At 42.0% G+C, this 20,868-nt stretch overlaps 3 protein-coding genes across 6 annotated transcripts; 1 reads left to right on the forward strand and 2 right to left on the reverse strand.

The window, feature by feature from the left end:
• Window positions 1-113: 113 nt before the first annotated feature.
• lcmt2 (leucine carboxyl methyltransferase 2) lies at window positions 114-8,780 on the forward strand. 2 transcript variants are annotated; one of them, XM_053626677.1, is made up of 14 exons: window positions 114-341; window positions 2,022-2,146; window positions 2,234-2,315; window positions 2,420-2,597; window positions 3,277-3,433; window positions 3,702-3,891; window positions 4,414-4,521; window positions 4,654-4,741; window positions 6,362-6,595; window positions 6,753-6,977; window positions 7,058-7,155; window positions 7,349-7,536; window positions 7,616-7,751; window positions 7,890-8,780. In XM_053626677.1, exons 1-14 carry the CDS (start codon window positions 297-299, stop codon window positions 8,097-8,099), a joined length of 2,064 nt encoding a protein of 687 aa, XP_053482652.1. In that variant the 5' UTR covers window positions 114-296; the 3' UTR covers window positions 8,100-8,780. The 2 variants fall into 2 exon arrangements, with proteins under 2 accessions (XP_053482652.1, XP_053482651.1); XM_053626676.1 differs by lacking the exon at window positions 114-341 and having other exon boundaries at window positions 1,748-2,146.
• crygs2 (crystallin, gamma S2) lies at window positions 8,307-10,133 on the reverse strand. The gene is made up of 3 exons (XM_053626680.1): window positions 10,007-10,133; window positions 8,798-9,040; window positions 8,307-8,579 (listed from the first exon to the last, which is right to left on the reverse strand). Exons 1-3 carry the CDS (start codon window positions 10,088-10,090, stop codon window positions 8,307-8,309), a joined length of 600 nt encoding a protein of 199 aa, XP_053482655.1. The 5' UTR covers window positions 10,091-10,133.
• tbccd1 (TBCC domain containing 1) lies at window positions 9,030-19,211 on the reverse strand. 3 transcript variants are annotated; one of them, XR_008386114.1, is made up of 8 exons: window positions 18,116-19,211; window positions 15,565-15,896; window positions 15,232-15,393; window positions 14,669-15,035; window positions 14,344-14,530; window positions 13,727-14,230; window positions 12,814-13,188; window positions 9,030-9,040 (listed from the first exon to the last, which is right to left on the reverse strand). XR_008386114.1 is itself a non-coding variant. In XM_053626678.1 (7 exons), the coding sequence occupies exons 2-7, from the start codon at window positions 15,892-15,894 to the stop codon at window positions 12,990-12,992; spliced, it is 1,749 nt and encodes a 582-aa protein (XP_053482653.1). In that variant the 5' UTR covers window positions 15,895-15,896; window positions 18,116-19,211; the 3' UTR covers window positions 11,822-12,989. The 3 variants fall into 3 exon arrangements, 1 of the variants encoding a protein (XP_053482653.1); XR_008386113.1 differs by lacking the exon at window positions 9,030-9,040 and adding an exon at window positions 11,822-12,644; XM_053626678.1 differs by lacking the exon at window positions 9,030-9,040 and having other exon boundaries at window positions 11,822-13,188.
• Between the last annotated feature and the right edge of the window lie 1,657 nt (window positions 19,212-20,868).

Genomic DNA, 20,868 nt, shown 5'->3' on the forward strand with positions numbered 1-20,868 from the left:
GGTTTCTTTTCATCCCTGATATTTCCCCGCTCATATTTCGACAAGCCCCGCCTCTCACGCTTACACTCACCAGCCAATCCTAAAATAGGAGGCGGTTGCATGGGAGACGGAAGTTCAGGCGTTTAGCCACGCGCGATGAAGTTCTTACTATCTTCCAGCAGCGTCTGATCAATAACACTGTGGATCACTAGAGCTTTGGTTTAACGTCACTATTTTTCTAAACGGGTTCTTTCCCAGTTCTTCAGTTTGTGTGTAGGTTTGGATTTGGTCTCGTCATGAGTAGGTAATGAGCCGGCATGCCCGTGATCAACAGCAAGAAGCAGCAGGGGGAGGATGCAGCGGTGAGCATATACACACCGTGTCTCTCTCTCAATACAGATGTGTTTGATACATCAGACATCTTTTCTTAAACAGGAAGTTGTCAGAATGTCCAGTTCTGGTTCTCAGTGGCCGGAGTCCAGATCATTTTTAAATGATTATCCAGGGATGCTAGTAGAAATTATGGGCCTGCTTGTGAGTTAATGCACAGGTGTACCTCCTTGGACAGTTTCTTCTTAACCATGATGATTTCTGTCGGCTAAAGTAACCCCAGATGGAGGGCACTGCATGTCTACTGGGTTAGGGAGTTCCTCAGAATGCTTCTTCCATCACTCTACAATATCCTCAATAGAGACCGTAGAGGTCAACACTCCCCTGCTGTTACTCAGCACAGCTGGTGCATGGTCTTGTCTCTCCTTGTCTCTCCTTCTCCTTCCGCCGGCAGGATGGAAATCGACTTATTGGACATTTTCAATTAGTATAAACAAAAAAATTATTTTATCACCACAAGTCTGTTATACGATTAGTCAGGACATGGTTGGGTTTCTGTGTGTAGATTATCATGACTCTGGCCCTGTTTACACTAGTGCCTTTTCATTTTAAAATGCATAACTTTTGCTACGGTTACGCCTGTCGTCTCCAGTACTCCGACTTTTTCGGCCCTCGAAAACGGAGACTTTTGGAAACGCTGAAGACCCCGTTTTAGTTTGAAAACTCTGGGCTCACGTTTCAGTGTAAACTGGCCAAAATGAAGACTTTTGAAAACGAATGGCGTGGCTGCCCACATTTGCTCACTGATTGGGTCTTCTGGATAACGATTTCCGTTATAAGATTAGTCAGGACACGGTTGGGTTTCTGTGTGTAGAGTATCATGACTCTGTGTTTAGCTGCTGGTGAGCAGGGTGATGGGAAAGGGGAAGGGTGTGAACCCCCTGCTGGAAGAACAATTCATACCTCTCCACAATAACATTGGTACAGAGATAAAACAGACAGCAGAACTAAAGCTGTTTTGATAGTAAAACACCGTATACAACTGCCACAATAAATTTAAAACATTTAAACCTAGTAGGCTAGGTAAAAAGAAATACTATGGAAACACTGCAAACTCTTAAAGCCCTGAGTGTCTACTTTCATACAAGCCATGAAACAGTACTGTGGAGTGTGGCATCATAAATACATTCAGTGCTGAACACGGGCAACCCCAAAACAGGAGAAAATTCCATTTTATTTGGCCTCTCGTAAAAAAAAGTTTTTTCATTAAAAAAACATTTTTACATCATAGTTACATCATTTCAGTGAAAAAAAATGCAGGCTTGTTTTTAACCATGTCACACCACAGGTTTACCAGTCAGCAACATTGTACATTTTGCCACTCAATATATTATGTTTACATTATTACTGTTTCTAATCAGTAATAATCTAATCTAATCACAGAACCTGATATAAAGTTTGAATTCCTTGAAATGTCCTCTGACACAGACAGAGAAATGTCCTTACTCCACAGCCTGGAGTTATATGGGAGTCGCATCTGTGGATATTCTCTACTGTTAGCCAGCTAGTTTTATCAGGGGATATTCTCATAACGTGAGGTATCTAGTTTTGTTTGGGGATATTCACTAATGTTAACTAATTTCAGAAGAGTAGAGCCGCATCTCCTGTTTGCTGGTGAACAGTTTTGTAATCAGTATGTCCTTCCCTGTCAGGTTCAGGGCACTAATGACAGCAGTGTGGTCAGTAAGGTGTCAGCAGCAGCTCAAGGCTACTTCCACGATGACTTTCTCAGACATTTTGTGGGCAAGGTGTCACGAAGAGCTCCTCTCATCAACAGGTAAGACCTGTGGACGTTCAGTGCTGCACTGTAGAGTGATTTTAAATTGAGAATTAATGTCTGTGTGTGGCTATGTTTTCTTCACAGGGGCTATTATGTTCGCTGGAAAGCTGTTGATCGCTGTGTGAAACAGTTCCTGTGTGTTACTGATGCCTGCGATAGGAGACAGGTAGGACAGAATCCTCACAACGCCCTGATTTCCGTTGTGTAGTAGATGAACACTACACAAAATCATTCGCTCTATGTCTTTTCTTTCAATCTATCTGTCTGTAGATCCTGTCTTTGGGTGCAGGCTTCGACTCCCTTTTCTTCCGGCTTCACGCAGAAGGAGCGCTGGAGCGGGTTAGCGTATTCGAGGTCGACTTCCCTGATGTTGCCAGACGCAAGGCGTCCTTAATCAGCAGCAATCATATTCTGAAAGATGCTCTTCCAGATTGCAGAGTCGTAGCTGGTATGAACCGGTATTGTTTTCCTTTATGAGCAAGGTTTAGGAGAAATTCTTATAAATGATATAAATTAAACATTGGTGTTATTGACCATATTGTACAGACAGTATGTCAGTATACGCACATCATTTTTTAAGTCACTTTAAAATACCAGAAATTATTATTTTACATTAATGTTGTGTCTCTAAAACAGCAGACCTCAACTGGTAACTGGAGTTTTTTTCACATTAGTGTTGCCATATTGTTCTCTGAACAACATTTTAAGGCCTTTTAAATATGCCTGTAGGTACATCATATGAAAAAGCCATAATATAGCCAGTTTAATGCTAAAACCCTGTGATTCACTTTGATAAGTAGCATTTGTTTCTCAGATCACGGTCACTTTCTGTTAGCACAGCTATGTGATTTTCAGTTTCAGAAGGAAACTGGGAACTAACATTTAACGTGTAAATCCCTAATAAATACATGAATGATGATTATTAGAACCAAGTTAGTTAGTGCAAATTCTATATCCTATTTGGTTTCTGTGTGAAAGAAAGGAAACCATACCTCCGTTTTTGAATGGGGAAAATTCATAATTGAAAAGAAAGATTCCAAGAAAATACACTACACGTAGATTTGTCAAGAAGAAATGACCTGTCTGAATCTAATCCATGTACTCTTCCGTGTTGGACTTGTTTTCAGGCCCTGTGTATGTGAACAGTGCTCACTATAACCTGCTGGGCGTGGATGTGAGGAATGAGCGAGAGGTGGAGGAGGCTCTGAGTGCAGCCGGACTACAGTGGAACTCCCCTACACTGATTCTCTCAGAGGTGGTGCTCACTTATATGGAAACACGCTGGTAAGTATAAGCTTGCTAGCATCTGCATGTTCCCTTATGTTACACCAGTGGTCGAGATCTACCTTCCTGAAAGTTTCATCTCCAACCAAAATCTAACACACCTGTTTTAGTTGATCAAGAACTTCTTAAGGTAATGATTAGATTGGCAGGTTGGCACGATTGTTGTTGGAGCTAAAGTCTTCAGGAAGGTAGATCTCCAGGAACAGGGTTGGTAACCACTGCTTTACACTATATGGTGGTGATTCCTAAGCCCTTATTCGCGCCACAGGTCAGATGCTGTGATTGGGTGGGCAGCGAGGATCCTCCCCCAGGCTTTGTTTGTGATGTATGAACAAATCCGCCCAGAGGATCCCTTTGGCACAGTCATGCAGAACCACTTCCTGAAGCTCAACTCCAAAATCCATGCCCTCTGCCAGTACCCAGACACGGCAACACAGACTGAGAGACTGTTGCAAAAGGTGTGTTTACTCATCAAAGTCTGAGAAGGTAGAGAGTCATATCCGAGGCCTTAATATTCAGTATGACTGGGTGCTACTGGAATTGAAATATAACTTAAATCGATTAATGACTGGTGAAAAGGCCGATACAGCAGTAACTTCCGTGAAACTTGTCAGGGGTGTTTTTTGTTTGTTTGTTTTTTTGGTGTAGATCAATTGAGCTATTTTACATAGCATTTCTGTTGGAAGCCTTTTTGCAAAATAGTAGACAGTAGCTGCAGCATTTATTGTTCTTATTAATGTTTCCTCATTCCACCAACTGCGATGAACACCAGTTATTGCGCATGTTGAAAACAGCTTTAACCATACATATCAAACTCTCAGTTGTGGAAAAGATTTGATGTTTTTAAGACATTTTTTAATACAAAGGCTTTCAGATTCTCACAATAATACTTTTTTTTTCCCCCCTGTCAGACAGTCTGGTTACAATTATTACAGGCCATATATTGATCAGCACTTTATCCCCCCCCCCCTTTCTGACAGGGATGGGAGAAATGTGTATGCTTGGATATGAACCAGTTCTACTTCGGTCTTTTAACAGAGGACGAGAGGGAGAGGGTGGAGAAGTTGGAGCCGTTCGATGAATTTGAGGTGAGGCACTCTGTGCTGAAGTTCTTCTGAATAAACACTCAAACTAAGATTAGCTCCATTTTGGCTATACAGTGTATACAAATTCCATTTCCAGATACATCCTCGCTGTTTTTATTTATACATTTTTATTAGGAATGGCATCAAAAGTGCTCTCATTACTTCATCCTCACCGCCTCCAAAGGCTCTCTGACCAGTCACGCAGTCCTCACACTCCCCAGAGGTATGATCTGATAATAACTAACCTGCAAACCACTGAATAAAAGCTTGTGGCCAAGAGTTCGCTTCTCAAATGGTAATGAAAAGAATAAACCTAATTTGTGACCATATAAATTTATTCATGATTAAAAATAGTAACATTCGTGACTTAATTTTTTTCATTGATAAGATTATGCTATCAGTGTAAACCTAGTGTGGGAAAAATTATTGCCTAATCCAAACCAAAACCTAAAAATGAAAGGAGCCATTTGTAATTTTAGAGCCCATTGCTGCCCCTTTAATCCAATGCATACTTACTCACCAAGCACTTTATTAGGAACACTATAATAATACTGGGTAGGGCTTCCATTTGCTCTCAAAACAGTCTCAATTCATCGGGGCATGGATTTCACAAGATGTTGGAAACATTCCTTTTGAGATTCTGGTCCATGTTGACACGATTGCATCACGCAGTTCAAGCAGATTTTCCAGGTGCATTTTCATGCTGCGAATCTCCAGTTCTACCACATCCCAAAGATGATCTACTGTATTCAGATCCGGTGACTAGGAAGGCCAGTTAAGAACACTGAACTCATTGTTATGTTCATGAAACCAGTTTAAGACGACATTTGCTTTGTGACATTGTGCATTATCATGCTGGAAGTAGCCATTAGAAGATGGTAAATTGTGGCCATGAAGGGATGCACATGGTCAGCAACGATACTCAAATAGGTTGTGGCATTCAAGCGATGATTGATTAGTATTAACAGGCCCAAAATATTCCCCACACCATTCCCCACACCATTACACCACCTCCACCAACCTGGACTGTTGACACAAGGCAGGTTGGCTCCATGGATTCATGCTGTTGGTGCTAAATTCTGACCCTACCATCTGTGTGCCTCAGCAGAAATCGAGATTCATCAGACTGGCTACGTTTTTCCAGTCTTCAACTGTCCAGTTTTGGTGAGCCTGTTCCCACTGCAGCCTCAGCGTTCTGTTCTTGACTGACAGAAGTGGAACCTGACATGGTCTTCTGCTGTTGAAGCCCATCCGCCTCAAGGTTGAACATGTTCTGAGATGCTTTTCTGCTCACCACAATTGTACAGAGTGTACTGTGGTTACCATTTATAAGTGCACCATTTACTGTAGCCTTTCTGTGAGCTTGAACCAGAATGGCCATTCTCCATTGACCTCTCTCATCAGCAAGGCGTTTCCAATCGCAGAACTGCTGCTCACTGGATGTTTTTTCTTTATTGCACCATAGAATAAACTCTAAAGACTGTTGTGTGTGAAAATTCAAGAAGATCAGCAGTTATAGAAATACTCAAATCAGCCAGTCTAGCACCAACAATTATGCCACGGTCATTATAACGGAGATCCCATTTTCCCCCCATTCTGATGGTTGATGTGAATGTTACCCAAAGCTGCTGGCCCATATCAGCATGATTTTATGCACTGCATTGCTGCCACATGATTGGCTGATTAGATAACTGCATGAATGACTAGGTGTACAGGTGTTCCTAATAAAGTGCTCCATGAGTGTATATGTATTATGCTGTGCACCTTTGTGTTGTTTAGTTCAAGTTAGTAGATAGAGCAAGTGTTGCCTGAACTGTGCTCTCTCACTTGTAAATGCTCTCAGATACCCCCATTCCCTCGATAAAGCCTGATCTGAAGGGTCTGCCTATGGCAGTGCGGCTCATGGCTGGAGCTCCATGTGTAGAGGCCATGGGAATGGCCTCCTCCCTGCTGGAGCCTGGGGTTGTACTCCTCACAGGGGGCTGTGGAAGACGAGGCCGAAACACTGCAGCCACGTTTTTGATCAGAGAGCACACAGCCTGGAGATGTGTCACTGTGGAGCCAGAGGGAGAGAAAGGTGTGTGTGTATGTGTGTGTATGTGTGTGTATGTGTGTGTATGTGTGTGTATGTGTGTGTGTGTGTGTGTGTGTGTGTGTGTGTGTGTGTGTGTGTGATTGATATTTATGCATGTTATTGGAATGTACATTCTTTTTTTTTTTTTTTTTAAATGCAGGTGTGAGGCTGTATCACTCCATGACCTCTGTCCCTGGTTGGGGTGCAGTAATTCTAGGTGGCAGAACTTCTCCACTTAACCCCATTGATGACATTCTGAGAGTCACCTATCTGACTGACCAGTTTAACTCCAAAAATATGCTGGTATCTATGGAGAAGATGGTCTGTACTGGCACAGCGCCAAAACCAAGATGGCGGCACACAGCTACCTTACTGAGTCATGGTGGTAAGGACGATCTCTTAGCTGATACTCTGATATTACAATACTTGTTAAGTGATACTCATTGTAATATCTCCTTCATTCAGATAGGAACTACTTATTTGTTTTTGGAGGCCGTACAGAAACGGAACCGGTTCTAGGTGATGCACACTTCCTGTGTTTGGAGGACCAGCACTGGACAGATGTAAGTCTTGTTAAGTCCATTCGTCTTAATTATTCAAAGAAGAGAGGGTATGGCTCATACAAAAAAAACACTAGTTATGTTTGCCTGTACTTCTAAAGTAGGATTGCTGACCTAAGATCAGCGACTCTAGTCTGGATAGTGGTGAGAAATGACCAGGCCACAGTTTATTCTTAATGAGCTGTCTTCTCCAAAGGTCCCAGCTGAAGGCTGCATCCCTGAACCACGCCACTCCCACTCCACATGTGCCTATACACAAGGACTGGCGATGTTTGGCGGCCTGGGCCGAGGAGGTGTCCCTTTAGGAGACGTCGTCCTGCTGAAGCCCACGGCCATAGGTTTCTGCTGGGAGAAGCTGCATGTCTTTCCAGCCTTGGTGCCAAGGTACCACTGTTTCTTCAGTGGAATATTTTATGTATTTAATAATACAACTATTTATTGAATAGTCATTTTTAAACCTCAGGTATTCCCATTCTGCCCATGTGATTGGTGAGAATCTGGTGGTAGTTGGTGGAGTCTGGCTCCAGGCAGATGGTGTCCCAGGAGTTGCTGTTATAAACCTGACCACTGGGGTCAGTGTTGAAGTCAGCTTAGACACAGTGAGTAGCATGTGCCTGGTCTCCAGGCTCCAATTGTTTGCAGTGTGAACTTTTTGATCATGGAAAATAAGGACAGTTTTTTTTCTATTACACATGGATTGTCAATTCACCATATAATCATAATTTTTTTCCCTGCAGTCATCTGTCCCCTGGCCCCTCATGCTACATTCATTCTGCTCAGAGTTGCTGGACTCAGACAGAGCTGAGATGGTGCTCATTGGTGGTGGAGGAAACTGCTTCTCTTTTGGCACCCACCTCAATTCCCACCCTGTCATTCTAGACCTGAGGCCAGTGCTTCAAAACACAGCACGTTTCGACCACCCAGTCAAAACACCTCTGGAAACATAGTTATGTCATCTTCAGCTTTTAACTAAAGCTAGCTATGAAGACCATCTTGGGCCAGGATCATGTGCAGTAATTAAAACCATGTAAATAATCGAACAGACTCTTCCAAGCTATCAGCAGCCAAACTTTATTTCATCCTCAGTTTAAATCACAACCAAAGAGCTGTAATCATGCGGCACATGGCATCAACGCATCCTTGTTCAGTTAAGGTCACTCGGTCAGGCGGCGGAAAGACTGCACGGTGGGACAGACCGCACCCCAGTCCACAGGCTTGCGATATTCGCCCTTTTCCAGGATGTACTGGCGGCCATGGTAATTGGGATGCTCGTAGAATACCCAATAGCCATTCAGGACCTTGCAGGAGTGTACCTCTCTCGTGCGGTAACGCTCCAGAGTGGACGGGCAGTCTTCTGTGGCCTCGAATGACTGACCTGCAAAGTCTGCCTTGTCGTAGAACTGCATCTTGTACTGTGTCCCACTTGTCTAGAACGTCAAGCGGGAAAATGGACGGGAGAGTATTGGGGTTGGGAAGGACAAGGGAAAGGGTAGAATGGAGCAAGCAGGACATGGAAGTGATAACACTGGAGTACACTGCTATATATTATTACTCAAAAAGAGCAGTCTTGTGTATTTTTTTCCTAATAAAAATGGTAGATTTTATTTTGGTCATTGTATTGTATTATTGCAGTGGTTGGACTTACTAAGTGGATCAACTTGCAGGAGCTGAGCCGGTCATTGAGGCCCATCCAGCGCACGAACTCCGGGTACTCCCCACGTGTTACCACATACTGGTAGCCCATGTAGTTGGGGCGCTCGTAGACCACCCAGATGCCACTCTCCACATGTATGGAGTTACAGCGGCTCAGGTAGGTGTGGAAGTCTGAGCAGTCGCTGTCGCACTCATAGCGGCGGCCCTTGAAGTTTTTATCCTCGTAGAAAATAATCTGGAAAATGTATTGGACGGATGTTAAAAAGCACTTTTTCATACTGACATGGTCAAATGCTCTGTATACTAATATAGTTAAAAACATCATCCACATGTATACGTAAAGATAAAGAATCACTACACTGGTTTGATTCGTGCCAAAACCGGGCAAGGCACCAAAATGCCAGCTAACACTTGCTGGATGGTAGAAAGTTTTCTCTATAATGCCATAACAGAACCAGATGGGCAAATAAAATAAATAAAAACAAAACATTGGCACATTTCAACACTTCTGCTTTGCACCAAGACAAATGTTGGAAGCTATCCTCAAATCCTGATTAGCCCAAAACCTTTTCGACTGGCACGACGCGATAATTTTCATTGCAAATGAATAGCAAATCTTTAGAGTTGAAGTAGATGCTAACATTAGATGTGATTTTATAAAATACACTTTTTAGTTAGTCGGAACGTCTCAGTAATTCATAACAATTGCATAACTGGAGCAAAGATCTGCCTCAATATGGCCAAAAACAACTCTTCGTGCACATGAAATGGGCACTGATGATGATGATGATGATGATAATAATAATAATAATAAACTTTGCCCATGGCTTCTGTTAGAGACACTAAAGTGTGTACTCACCCTCCCCATTATGGATCTCGTATATAAACTCGATTGAGGAAAGTGTCTCAAGTCCTATCTGAGCGCAGACCCACTGGTGCTGCTGTTTATATACTTGGCCCCCAGATTTACGGTTAGTTTGGTGGGGAGCACTCGATAATCGCTTTGTCATGACAACGAGATCCAAAATTTGAGTCAGTGATTCTAGGCCTTTATTCAGGATTTCCAGAAAAAGACATGTGGGATTAACGTATAATGGAAATAGTGCCAGAGCCACCCGTTTGCTCCCCCTCCATTCTGTCCTGGCTGAAACACTCACATGTACTATCCCAGAATGCACCACAACACAAGCATCATGCCAACCTGAGCTCCAATGCCAAGACCACTGGCAAATGTGAAGAGCCGAATAGAATGGATTGTTGCGTCATACTGTTCTGAATGACGCATCGTCAGCTGTTTTTACTGCTTATAAAAATGAAAAAAACACTTCTATAGTTACAGTGAGGGAAAAAAGTATTTGATCCCCTGCTGATTTTGTATGTTTACCCACTGACAAAGAAATGATCAGTCTATAACTTTAATGGTAGATTTATTTGAACAGTGAGAGACAGAATAACAACAAAAAAATCCAGAAAAACGCACATCAAAAATGTTATAAATTGATTTGCATTTTAATGAGGGAAATAAGTATTTGACCCCTCTGCAAAACATGACTTAGTACTTGGTTTAAAAACCCTTGTTGGCAATCACAGAGGTCAGACGTTTCTTGTAGTTGGCCACCAGGTTTGCACACATCTCAGGAGGGATTTTGTCCCACTCCTCTTTGCAGATCTTCTCCAAATCATTAAGGTTTCGAGGCTGACGTTTGGCAACTCGAACCTTCAGCTCTCTCCACAGATTTTCTATGGGATTAAGGTCTGGAGACTGCCTAGGTCACTCCAGGACCTTAATGTGCTTCTTCTTGAGCCACTCCTTTGTTGCCTTGGCCATGTGTTTTGGGTCATTGTCATGCTGGAATATCCATCCACGACCCATTTTCAATGCCCTGTCTGAGGGAAGGAGGTTTTCACCCAAGATTTGACGGTACATGGCCCCGTCCATCGTCCCTTTGATGCGGTGAAGTTGTCCTGTCCCCTTAGCAGAAAAAAAACCCCAAAGCATAATGTTTCCACCTCCATGTTTGACGGTGGGGATGGTGTTCCAGGGGTCATAGGCAGCATTCCTCCTCCTCCAAACACGGCGAGTTGAGTTGATGCCAAAGAGCTCCATTTTGGTCTCATCTGACCTCAACGCTTTCACCCAGTTGTCCTCAGAATCATTCAGATGTTCATTGGCAAACTTCAGTTGGGCATGTATATGTGTTTTCTTGAGCAGCGGACCTTGCGCGCGCTGCAGGATTTCAGTCCTTCACGGCGTAGTGTGTTACCAATTGTTTTCTTGGTGACTATGGTCCCAGCTGCCTTGAGATCATTGACAAGATCCTCCCGTGTAGTTCTGGGCTGATTCCTCACTGTTCTCATGATCAATGCAACTCCACGAGGTGAGATCTTGCATGGAACCCCAGGCCGAGGGAGATTGACAGTTCTTTTGTGCTTCTTCCATTTGCGAATAATCGCACCAACTGTTGTCACCTTCTCACCAAGCTGCTTGGCAATGGTCTTGTAGCCCATTCCAGACTTGTGTAGGTCTACAGTCTTGTCCCTGACATCCTTGGAGAGCTCTTTGGTCTTGGCCATGGTGGAGAGTTTGGAATATGACTGATTGATTGCTTCTGTGGACAGGTGTCTTTGATACAGGTAACAAACTGATATTAGGAGCACTCCCTTTAAGAGTGTGCTCCTAATCTCAGCTCGTTACCTGTATAAAAGACACCTGGGAGCCAGAAATCTTTCTGATTGAGAGGGGGTCAAATACTTTTTTCCCTCATTAAAATGCAAATTAATTTATAAAATTTTTGACATGCGTTTTTCTGGATTTTTTTGTTGTTATTCTGTCTCTCACTGTTCAAATACAACTACCATTAAAATTATAGACTGATCATTTCTTTGTCAGTGGGCAAACGTACAAAATCAGCAGGGGATCAAATACTTTTTTCCCTCACTGTATATGAATATAAGGGATTTGGGTGTTAATAGCAATTCATCCGGAGCCAAACGCGGTCATTAAATTTCCAACATGTGCAAAGATAAAGCATCTTTTATTGGTAGTCAAACAAAATCTCTTCCCTTAATCTAAACATAATGCCAAACTGTACTTAACAGACTGTGCTCTCTTTGTAAAAACAGGTCCTCTGGATTTATTCATACACTTTATTCATAATGGAAAAAGAGACGAGATACATGACGGACAAAAGTGAGTTCCTACAGAAGTAGAAAAATGAATCCAGAGAGTAATATGGTATTTCATGTTGGTTTGAATATACAGGTCATATAAATTAAATCTCATAATGAATCTAGAGCAATGCTTCCCCGGTTTTCTGTTGCGGACTCCCTTCTTTTCCATGTTTTAGTGCTTTCCCTTTGGGGCTGTGAAATGAATATACAGGGCAGATGAACTCCAGAACTGAGCGACACTGGTCTTAGAGAACACAATAAGTAGCACTTACTGGGAAAGTTATGAAACTGGAAGTGCAACGACTACAGCAGGGGAAAAAAAATAAATAAATACATTCACAGTCATACTGGCTGCCAATAGAGAAGTTGGTACTAATGGATATCGAGCATCAAGTAAGAGTGCTAAATATATTCTGGCTTAGATAAGCTTTCCCTTATTTTAACTCTTATTTTAAGAAAATGAATGCATACCAGCAAAAGGCATGTATTTCCTTCCTGTAAACTGGACAACTTCAAGAAGACAACAATTCTAAAAGTAAACACTTTCAAACTGTACACATGAATGCAGGACTCTGTTCTGTGCTATTCTTCCATATGAAAATGAATAAGGCAGTCGTCCTCTCGGAGGTACTTGCAACGCTCAAGTACCTTAACTGTAAAGCTTGCGTCTAATGAAAAGAAAAAACCCCTAAAAAGCCATGCCGCTCGCAGATTAAGGGAAAAATATATAATAATGAGGCATATTCTGCAGCATGTATCCAGCATATAATTCTCTAACAGTAGTAAGTAGTACAAGGCATATACTGTATCATATTTTGAAGACAACTTTCAGCATACCGTTTCAAATTCATATCCTGAGTCTGCTACGCTAACTGCCGATCTTGGATCAGTTCTGGGTTGAGAAGACCTGCTCAGATAAAAGCTTGTCTGCCCCAGCCAAGAGAAATGCTACGCAGATGTAAAGCTCACTAAATAAAATAAGTGCATCGGTGTCTGTTACAGTGTTCATGTCCTCAGGAGACTGTGGGGGTGTGAGCTTTTGGATGCTGTAGCGAACATTCAGAGCCGTGGGTGGAGTTTGACTGGCACGTGGTGTTTGAAGGCGTGATGGTTGGAGGCAGTAGGCTGTCCAGCTCCTGTCTGTGTCCCGTCTCCAGGAGCCACTCGTGAAACTTCTGCTCTACCAGAGCCCGGAACTGCCGCCGCTGCTCCCTGGAGAAGCAGTGAATGAAATCCCATTAGAGCTCTGAAACAACCTGTTTGTGCTACAATATGTATTTCAGTTGACCGGGGTGCCGATACATTTTAAGGTCATAAAATGTCCAATAAAATTTTGCCAATAAAATTTGGCAAAAAAACGTTCAACTTTGCAGATTGCACACACAAACGTTTCTTAGCCTAGAATGGAAATATTTGAGTTGAGATAATATTATTGAGATAGGTCGTGATACTTCCTTGTCCTGATTATAATGTTCCAGGTTTTTTTTCTAAAATGTATAGAATTTCACAGACCTTTATATCTAAGAATGTATTTTATTGACAGCTGCTAGATATGCCAAATATTGATTTAAAATTTTACAATTTCTGATGTAACATCAGTACTTTTAACTCTACCTGGAGCTGAGTTATGTTTATGATTTTCTGAGTATCTACTAGCATCTGGCCATGACAGATTCTCATTTTACTGGCACAATGAAAGAAATTACAGCCTCTATGATCCTACTTAACACTATGCAGCCTAATAACATACTTGTTAAGGTGCGTGTCTTTCACCAGCTTCTGCCAGTCGTGCACCTTCTGTTGACGCTCCTCCAGAGCTTGCTGGTAGTCTGACGGCAGTCCCCCTGGCACCTCACAGGTGTCGCCCTCCATGAGGAACGGTACTACCATAGGGCAGAGCTGTGCAGGGGGCAGGACACGGTAGCAGGCCTGGTCTGGTGAGGGACAATCTGGGGCGTAAATCAGCGGCCGATCCCAGAGATTGGGGACGACCGCTAAACCCACACTGGCCATGTGGTCCTCTAGGCTGGGGTAGTGTGTGTGGAAAGGCCCCAGTGTGAGGCTGGCATTGCCAGGCAGTAGAAGTGGCCTAGTGGGAGTGAGAGCATGAACGGTGCAGTCGGTGGAGCCACCCACCGCCAAGCGTCCGGCCACACACACCAGCCGCACATTCTCGCAACTCTGCATGTGCACACTGGTCTCCACTGGGCCCAGAACAACGGTGCTGTCTCGACATTTATCTAGAGTCACTGACCTGCAATGTAAAAGGACAGACCTTGCAGCGGGACTTTACTCATGTTTTTCTACAAGTCTTGTCGTCATACTGGTAATATTAAAATCAACAGTACTTTTGCTCAAGACTCTTACCTAAGGGGTGAAAGTAGGTAGATAAAAGCCTCGCTGCAGCGGTGCAGTTTGACGTTCGCGCCAGCCAGTTTCTCAGAGTCTTTAGCCAGCGTCTGTTTGTAAACCTGGGACATCAGCACCACCCTGCTGCCTGGAGGGGCCATGTGTGTGTTCCTGGCTATCTTGGCTCTCTTCATAGAACCTTCCACTAAGGTAAAGAAAGTATCAAGAATTCACCTGATTGCCCAGCAAAGACATTGATGCACATTTAAAAACATTCTGATCATAAATAAAGAGATCGAACAAAGCTTAGCAGGAAATACCACAAAAGAACAGAATTTTGCACCTTGCAGAGCCCAGGCCAGCTTCTTGCCCGAGCGCAGGCAGGTGGACATGCCGAACGGGTTGAGTGTGAGCACCTGGCTCAACCAGCTCTGCAACTGCTGCACTGAGTAGGAGCGGCTGATCTTTGAGTATCCAGCCATGGACTGGAGTGGGCTGCGGCTCAGTAGTCGATGGAGAGGATGGATAGTGCGGCCGCGGCTCGCCGTGCCCTCCAGCAGCACGCTGAGAGCCTGCAGGGCTTCGGCTGAGAGTTTACCGTCTCGCGAGGCCTGACCCGAACCCCTCAGCTCGACTGGATCTGCCAACAGCTCCAGCAGTTCAGCCAGGTGAGTCTGCACGAAGGTAAGGTGCGCCTGGTCATCCCAATTCTGCCCGAACACAAAACACAAAAGATATGCTGTTACTGTGTTCTCGTTTAGTGACATTGAGGAAATGTTTATGGAACTCAGCAGTTCTCGTGCGTGGGTGTAAAGACAGATATCGCATTGTATGAAAAACACTGATCTCATGGAACATATAAAGATGGCATGACAGCCATAATTAGAACTGACGTCAGGTTTTGACCTTGTTTTGGGAGCTGATCTTGGCCTCCCTATCAGAGGAGGATGACAAGGAGCGCGATCGAGGACTCGGCCACTCTTCACCAATTAGAGAGACGCGCAAAGAGACGCGGTTCAGCTGCTGCAGGTAGAGAAACAGCAGGAACTGCAGCGTGTCCACAGACAGCTGGACATGAAGAGACATATGGAAATTAAAGAGATTACTCGTATTAGGAACACGTGTTTTGAAAAATCTCTAGTTGCTACGTCGTCGCTTTAGGACATGGAATGAATGAAAGAAGATGGAATGATTGTGAATGGTTATGATTATGATTAAAATCCTGTCGTTTTGTCACACCTTGCTGCGCTGGCGGTCGAGATCACGAGGGTTCAGGCTCAGAGACAGAGCCTCTGCCCACTCAAGCTTCTTCTCAGCAGAGCGTGGCTCCAGCAGGTCAAAGGTTTCAAAGTAGAGCCAGGCCAGCTCCTCGGGCAACTGCAGCTTGCCACAGGCAATGTGCCGCCACATATGCCAGCCCAGCCGTGGGAAGCAGCCATCACGTGTGCGCACGTAGCAGGCCATCTTGCGCAGGTAGTGCATGCTCAGCTTGCTTGGAGGAGAGGCCTGTAGCGCACCCAGGAGGAACGGCTCCAGACGGGGCCACACACTTGCCGATAAGGTCTCCATTTCTGCGCAAAAGTGATGAGAAGTGTTACATGTGGTCTGGATACCACCGGAGCCCATTCGTGAAAATACAACAGTTAAAGAAATGTAAATGAAATCCATCAACGTTAGGACAGAAATGTTAAGAAGCCAATGATTTCCAGCCTGTGATGACTATCTGCAGAGTTGCCAACTCTCACGCTTCCCAAGTAAATCTCACGCCAAATTAAATATCAAGCCAACGTACAAATACAGCATAGTCACAAAACCGCTCGCACGATTTGTTTTCCATGAGTATCGAGAAGGTGTGGGGTTTAATTAGACCAATATAGCCCCGCAACTTCTTGATTGGACCGGTCTGACTCGGCTGAGTCCTGTACCAATCGTTTCCTCCCGTGCCATGTAAAGTCACTGTATATAAGCCAGAGTTGTTGTGAAACGTAACTGTCCGTGCACACAAATCATTGGATTTATAGGTCTAAAATGGCATTTATTCATTCCTTCTTTACCGGAAATGTAGCCTTTGTAGTTGGGTATTCTAAAGTATTTTAAGAAGAGGGAGAGTAAATACACTAGAGAAGACAGGGACGACATTTTAAAGTCCCCGCGAAGTGCCTTGAAATGTGCAGCGTCATTTTATGCGCTGATGTCATTTCCACTGAAACAGGAAGTCAGGACGGGACAAATTGTGTGGCTCCACCCCCTTTTTAAATAGCCAATAGCGTTTAGCTCACCTCACAGCCCGGGCTAAGCAGTCCTTATTTTTAAAATTTGTATTTACTTTGTTTCCTTTATCGTATTTAATTTAAGAACATGGTCAAATATAAAGCAAAATTCAGTCAATCTCATTGTTGAACAGTTCAGAGGATGAGAAATAAAATGAAAATAAAAAATAAAAGTAACAGCAGCAATAGAAAAGCACATACTAATGTTTGGGCAGTTACATGAATTTGAAAAGCTTTAATATTGTAACGTTATCATAAGTTTCTTGTTTTGTATTCTCATGTTTGAAATGGTTTTAAAGTATACATTAAGATCAGTGTTACGGAAGGAGATATATTAGGGTTTTTTTTTAGTTCTTCTTGTCTTGTGACTGTAAAGCTTTGTTAGAATAATTTAAAAATTAATGTTGTCATTTTGTTTTTCAGAAAAAAAAGGGTTTTGTAAACAAAGTAAAATATCATATGGTTTTAAAGTTAACGTTTTGTTCAATTTTGTCGTCATGTCCATTTTAAAAAGTCAACCCAAAATTTGGTAGAGATAACAAATTTATATTTATAAGGTCATGTCCAGATAGTGAAGTTTACGCCATCTTGATTTGGATGGAAGCTTTGGATCTGACAATAATAAAATTATTATTAAAATGTTCCTCAAAAATGGAAATACCATTTACTGAACGTTGGGGACTTTGTAAGGTTGAATCATTAATATCTACAACTGAGGATTTGGTTAAAATTAGTATGCTATTGGGGATAGCCTCAATTCTTCTTCTTTTTTTATTATTATTATTTTTCATTTACAAGTGCTGTCCATTCTTGTCAACAAGCTGGTTTACAATGAATATGAATATACAATGAATTGGCTGGAACCAATTCTCCCCGTACAGTGACTTTTGGTTATAAATGATATTACCATATGGACGGGACGCTTCAGATTCTAGAAAGCATTTGATTGGACAGAAAAATCTGATGGGGAAAGTGCAGTGCAAAGTGATGTCATCAAAATCGCTGATCTGTAGACAGAGACTGTACATTCGGAATGCATATATTTTCTAAATATGAATTTTACCCCCTCATTCTTATGTCCGCACAGAAAAAATGTATTTGATTCATAAACATCACTCTAGCCAGGAAGCCAATGTTAGCAACCCTGCTATCTGGATAAGTAGCAGATGGCATATTAGTATCCATGTTGTTGTTTTTCATCTGGAATCTTTACCACAGAAATCCAGAGGAGTCAAATGTCCAACCTGTGACTTATATCTGACCATAAAACTTTAAAACAAGCTCATATTAAACTGGTTACACTAGTACACGCTAACTCATCTTCGCTAGCTGATTAGTACATGAGCATCTTCAAAGGGCGAACCAGGTTCCCATGACAACCACAGCACGCGCAAGGATTTTAACCGTTAAATATAGATTCGCCCACAAAATAACTATTTTCTGTTAGTTACAGAGCTTATAATGTATTTATAAATAACGCAATATCTCAAATATAAAGCTGACTGCACAAGCATTCTTACTTTTTGCATCCGGCCGTCCTCTGCTCTTCGGAGCCCTGAGCCCAGTCACTTCCAGTGCATAAGGAAAATAAGCAGTGTACCTTGCGTGCTAATCAGCTTTTTAAGCTAAAAGTGTAACAGTGAAATGGCGGATGTTGCTGTAAATAAAGTTTGTACGCGACATTGGCTCCCGCCTGCACACCTCTTTATTTGGCGCCAGAAACTCTAACGCGCAGTGTTTGTTTGTTTATTTCTTTTTACACAGGTTGACGCTTTCTCCCTTAATTTCACTTTGAACTTTTAGTTATCCAAAACGTGCAGCAAACTAAAAAAAAAAAATGTTTTTTTTTTTTTTTAATCAAAGAAAAAACACTTTTCCGTTTGGTGCGCGGTTGCTGTAGCCAACACTTCACTAAACAGCACACCACTTCCTGACTGGATTTCAAAATAAAAGCCACGAACAGAAAGCTGAGGCTGCAGTCGGAACAGGCTCACCAAAACTGGACAGTTGAAGACTGGAAAAATGTAGCCTGGTCTGATTAATCTCGATTTCTTCTGAGGCACACAGATGTTAGGGTCAGATTTTGGCACCAACAGTATAAATCCATGAACCCAACCTGCCTTGTGTCAACAGTTCAGGCTGGTGGAGGTGGTGTAATGGTGTGGGGAATGTTTTCTTGGCACACTTTGTACCTGTTAATACTAATCAATCATTGCTTGACTGCCACAGCCTATTTGAGTAATGTTGCTGACCATGTGCATCCCTTCATGGCCACAATTTACCATCTTCTAATGGCTACTTCCAGCATGATAATGCACCATGTCACAAAGCAAAAGGTGGCTCAAATTTGTTCCATGAATATGATAGAGTTCAGTGTTCTTCAGTGGCTTCCTCAGTCATCAGATTTGAATCCAATAGAGCACCTTTGTGATTTGATTGAAGGGGAGATTCGCAGCATGAAAGTGCACCTCAAAAATGATCAATTAGCCTATGTGACAATAATTTGAACATGAGCCAGAATGTTAAGGGAAGGTTTCCAACATTTTGTATAATCCATGTCATGAAGAATTTAGACTGTGTAGAATGTTTGGGACGATACCTGCGGCATGCCACATTGAGAATGTTAAATAGTGCTTTTATTTATTTAAACATGTATATTAATTAGAGTAAATCTAACATTTAAAAACATCAGATCGTCATATGGACCTCATTTTTTTTTTAATGATGAGGAAAAAAATCAGCAAATTTTTAAATATACTGCAGATACAACTCAGTTTTAAACATTTCAAACACATAATTCTTCCCAGACTGTTTTGTTCTGTACAGTCCCTCCAGGATTTTGCAATTTTGCGATAGCAGAAATGAACACAAAATCAAGGAAACTCCGCAATATTCGGAGGAGCTCACAATTTTTCTAAATTACCACAGATTTACTGCAGATTTGGGCCAAGACGCATTATATAATGTCATCACAAAGCATATTCAGCCAAAACCTTCTTTGATTCACGTGTGTGGAACATGAGTACAGCTAAAAGGTCTCATTTACTAACAAACACCGTTGCGAAAGACCTTGCAAAACTATTTCTTGCAATCGCGTTTTCGCGATTTCAAGAAGTTTTCCTCAAAAAAAAAGCACCAAAAAAAACCTCAGCAAACTGCATCACAAATTTTGAAAAAATCTGCAGGAAAATCATATATTTGGGCTGCAACAATTACAAAAAAAAACTCCTGCAACTCCAGTACGGACTGTCTTTGTATGCATTTTTGTGTTGTTTTGTCGGGGCTGAAATTTAACATCTTGGAAAGCAAATATCAAAATTGATCTCTTTTTAAAATTTGTTTAAAAAAAAAAAGTTTTGTTTGTTTGTTTGTTTAACCATGGGACATAATCACAATTGATACTGAATAGTTAGTTTCATGGCTAATACCCCTGCTGGGAAATAAAAGCCCCAATAAAAACCATCACAGAAATTCTAATGGTTTCCACTACAAATATCAACCCATCAGCTGTTAACCATTAAAACCATTACCAAATGGTTTCCATTATGTAGTAGGACTTATTAAGGACATAGGTCCTTACAAATTACCAACAGACACCCACGGAGACCATTACAGTTTCCGTTAAAACTGGAATAAAGTTGGAATAAAGTTGACGTTGGACGTTCGATATTCGAGGAAATGCGGAAATTAAGGGACCGTCTCTAAAGTTACATACGACATTGTTATGCACGTTTCTAACTTCAATAGCATTTGAAGGGAATGATGTACAGTCACACAACCAACTGTAAAGTGTTCATCTAGGTGTCAGGTATGAGACACACCTTTTAGATTCTTGATATTTATCAAAATAAGCTATTAAATCACATTTAAATTAGACATGAATTTCACGACAGAATGGGCCCATACACAAAATATACCATAATTTAAAGCTCAATAGCATTTGAAGAGAATGACTTACATTTAAATTAGACATGAATGTGATTTAATAGTTTATTTTGATAAATATCAAAAATCTAAAAGGTGTGTCTCATACCTGACACCTAGATGAACACTTTCCAGTTGGTTTTGTGACTGTAAGTGATTCCCTTCAAATGCTGTTGAGCTTTAAAAAAAAAAAAGGTACATTTTGTGTATGGGCAGTAATACACAAAATATACCATGCAGTAATAAAATACATGACAATATTTATATATGATTTAATAGTTTATTTTGAGAAATATCAAAGATCTAAAAGGTGTGCCTCATACCTGACACCTAGATGAACACTTTACAG

The sequence above is a fragment of the Ictalurus furcatus genome, chromosome 6 (assembly GCF_023375685.1).
Source record: "Ictalurus furcatus strain D&B chromosome 6, Billie_1.0, whole genome shotgun sequence".
Classification (NCBI taxonomy): domain Eukaryota; kingdom Metazoa; phylum Chordata; class Actinopteri; order Siluriformes; family Ictaluridae; genus Ictalurus; species Ictalurus furcatus.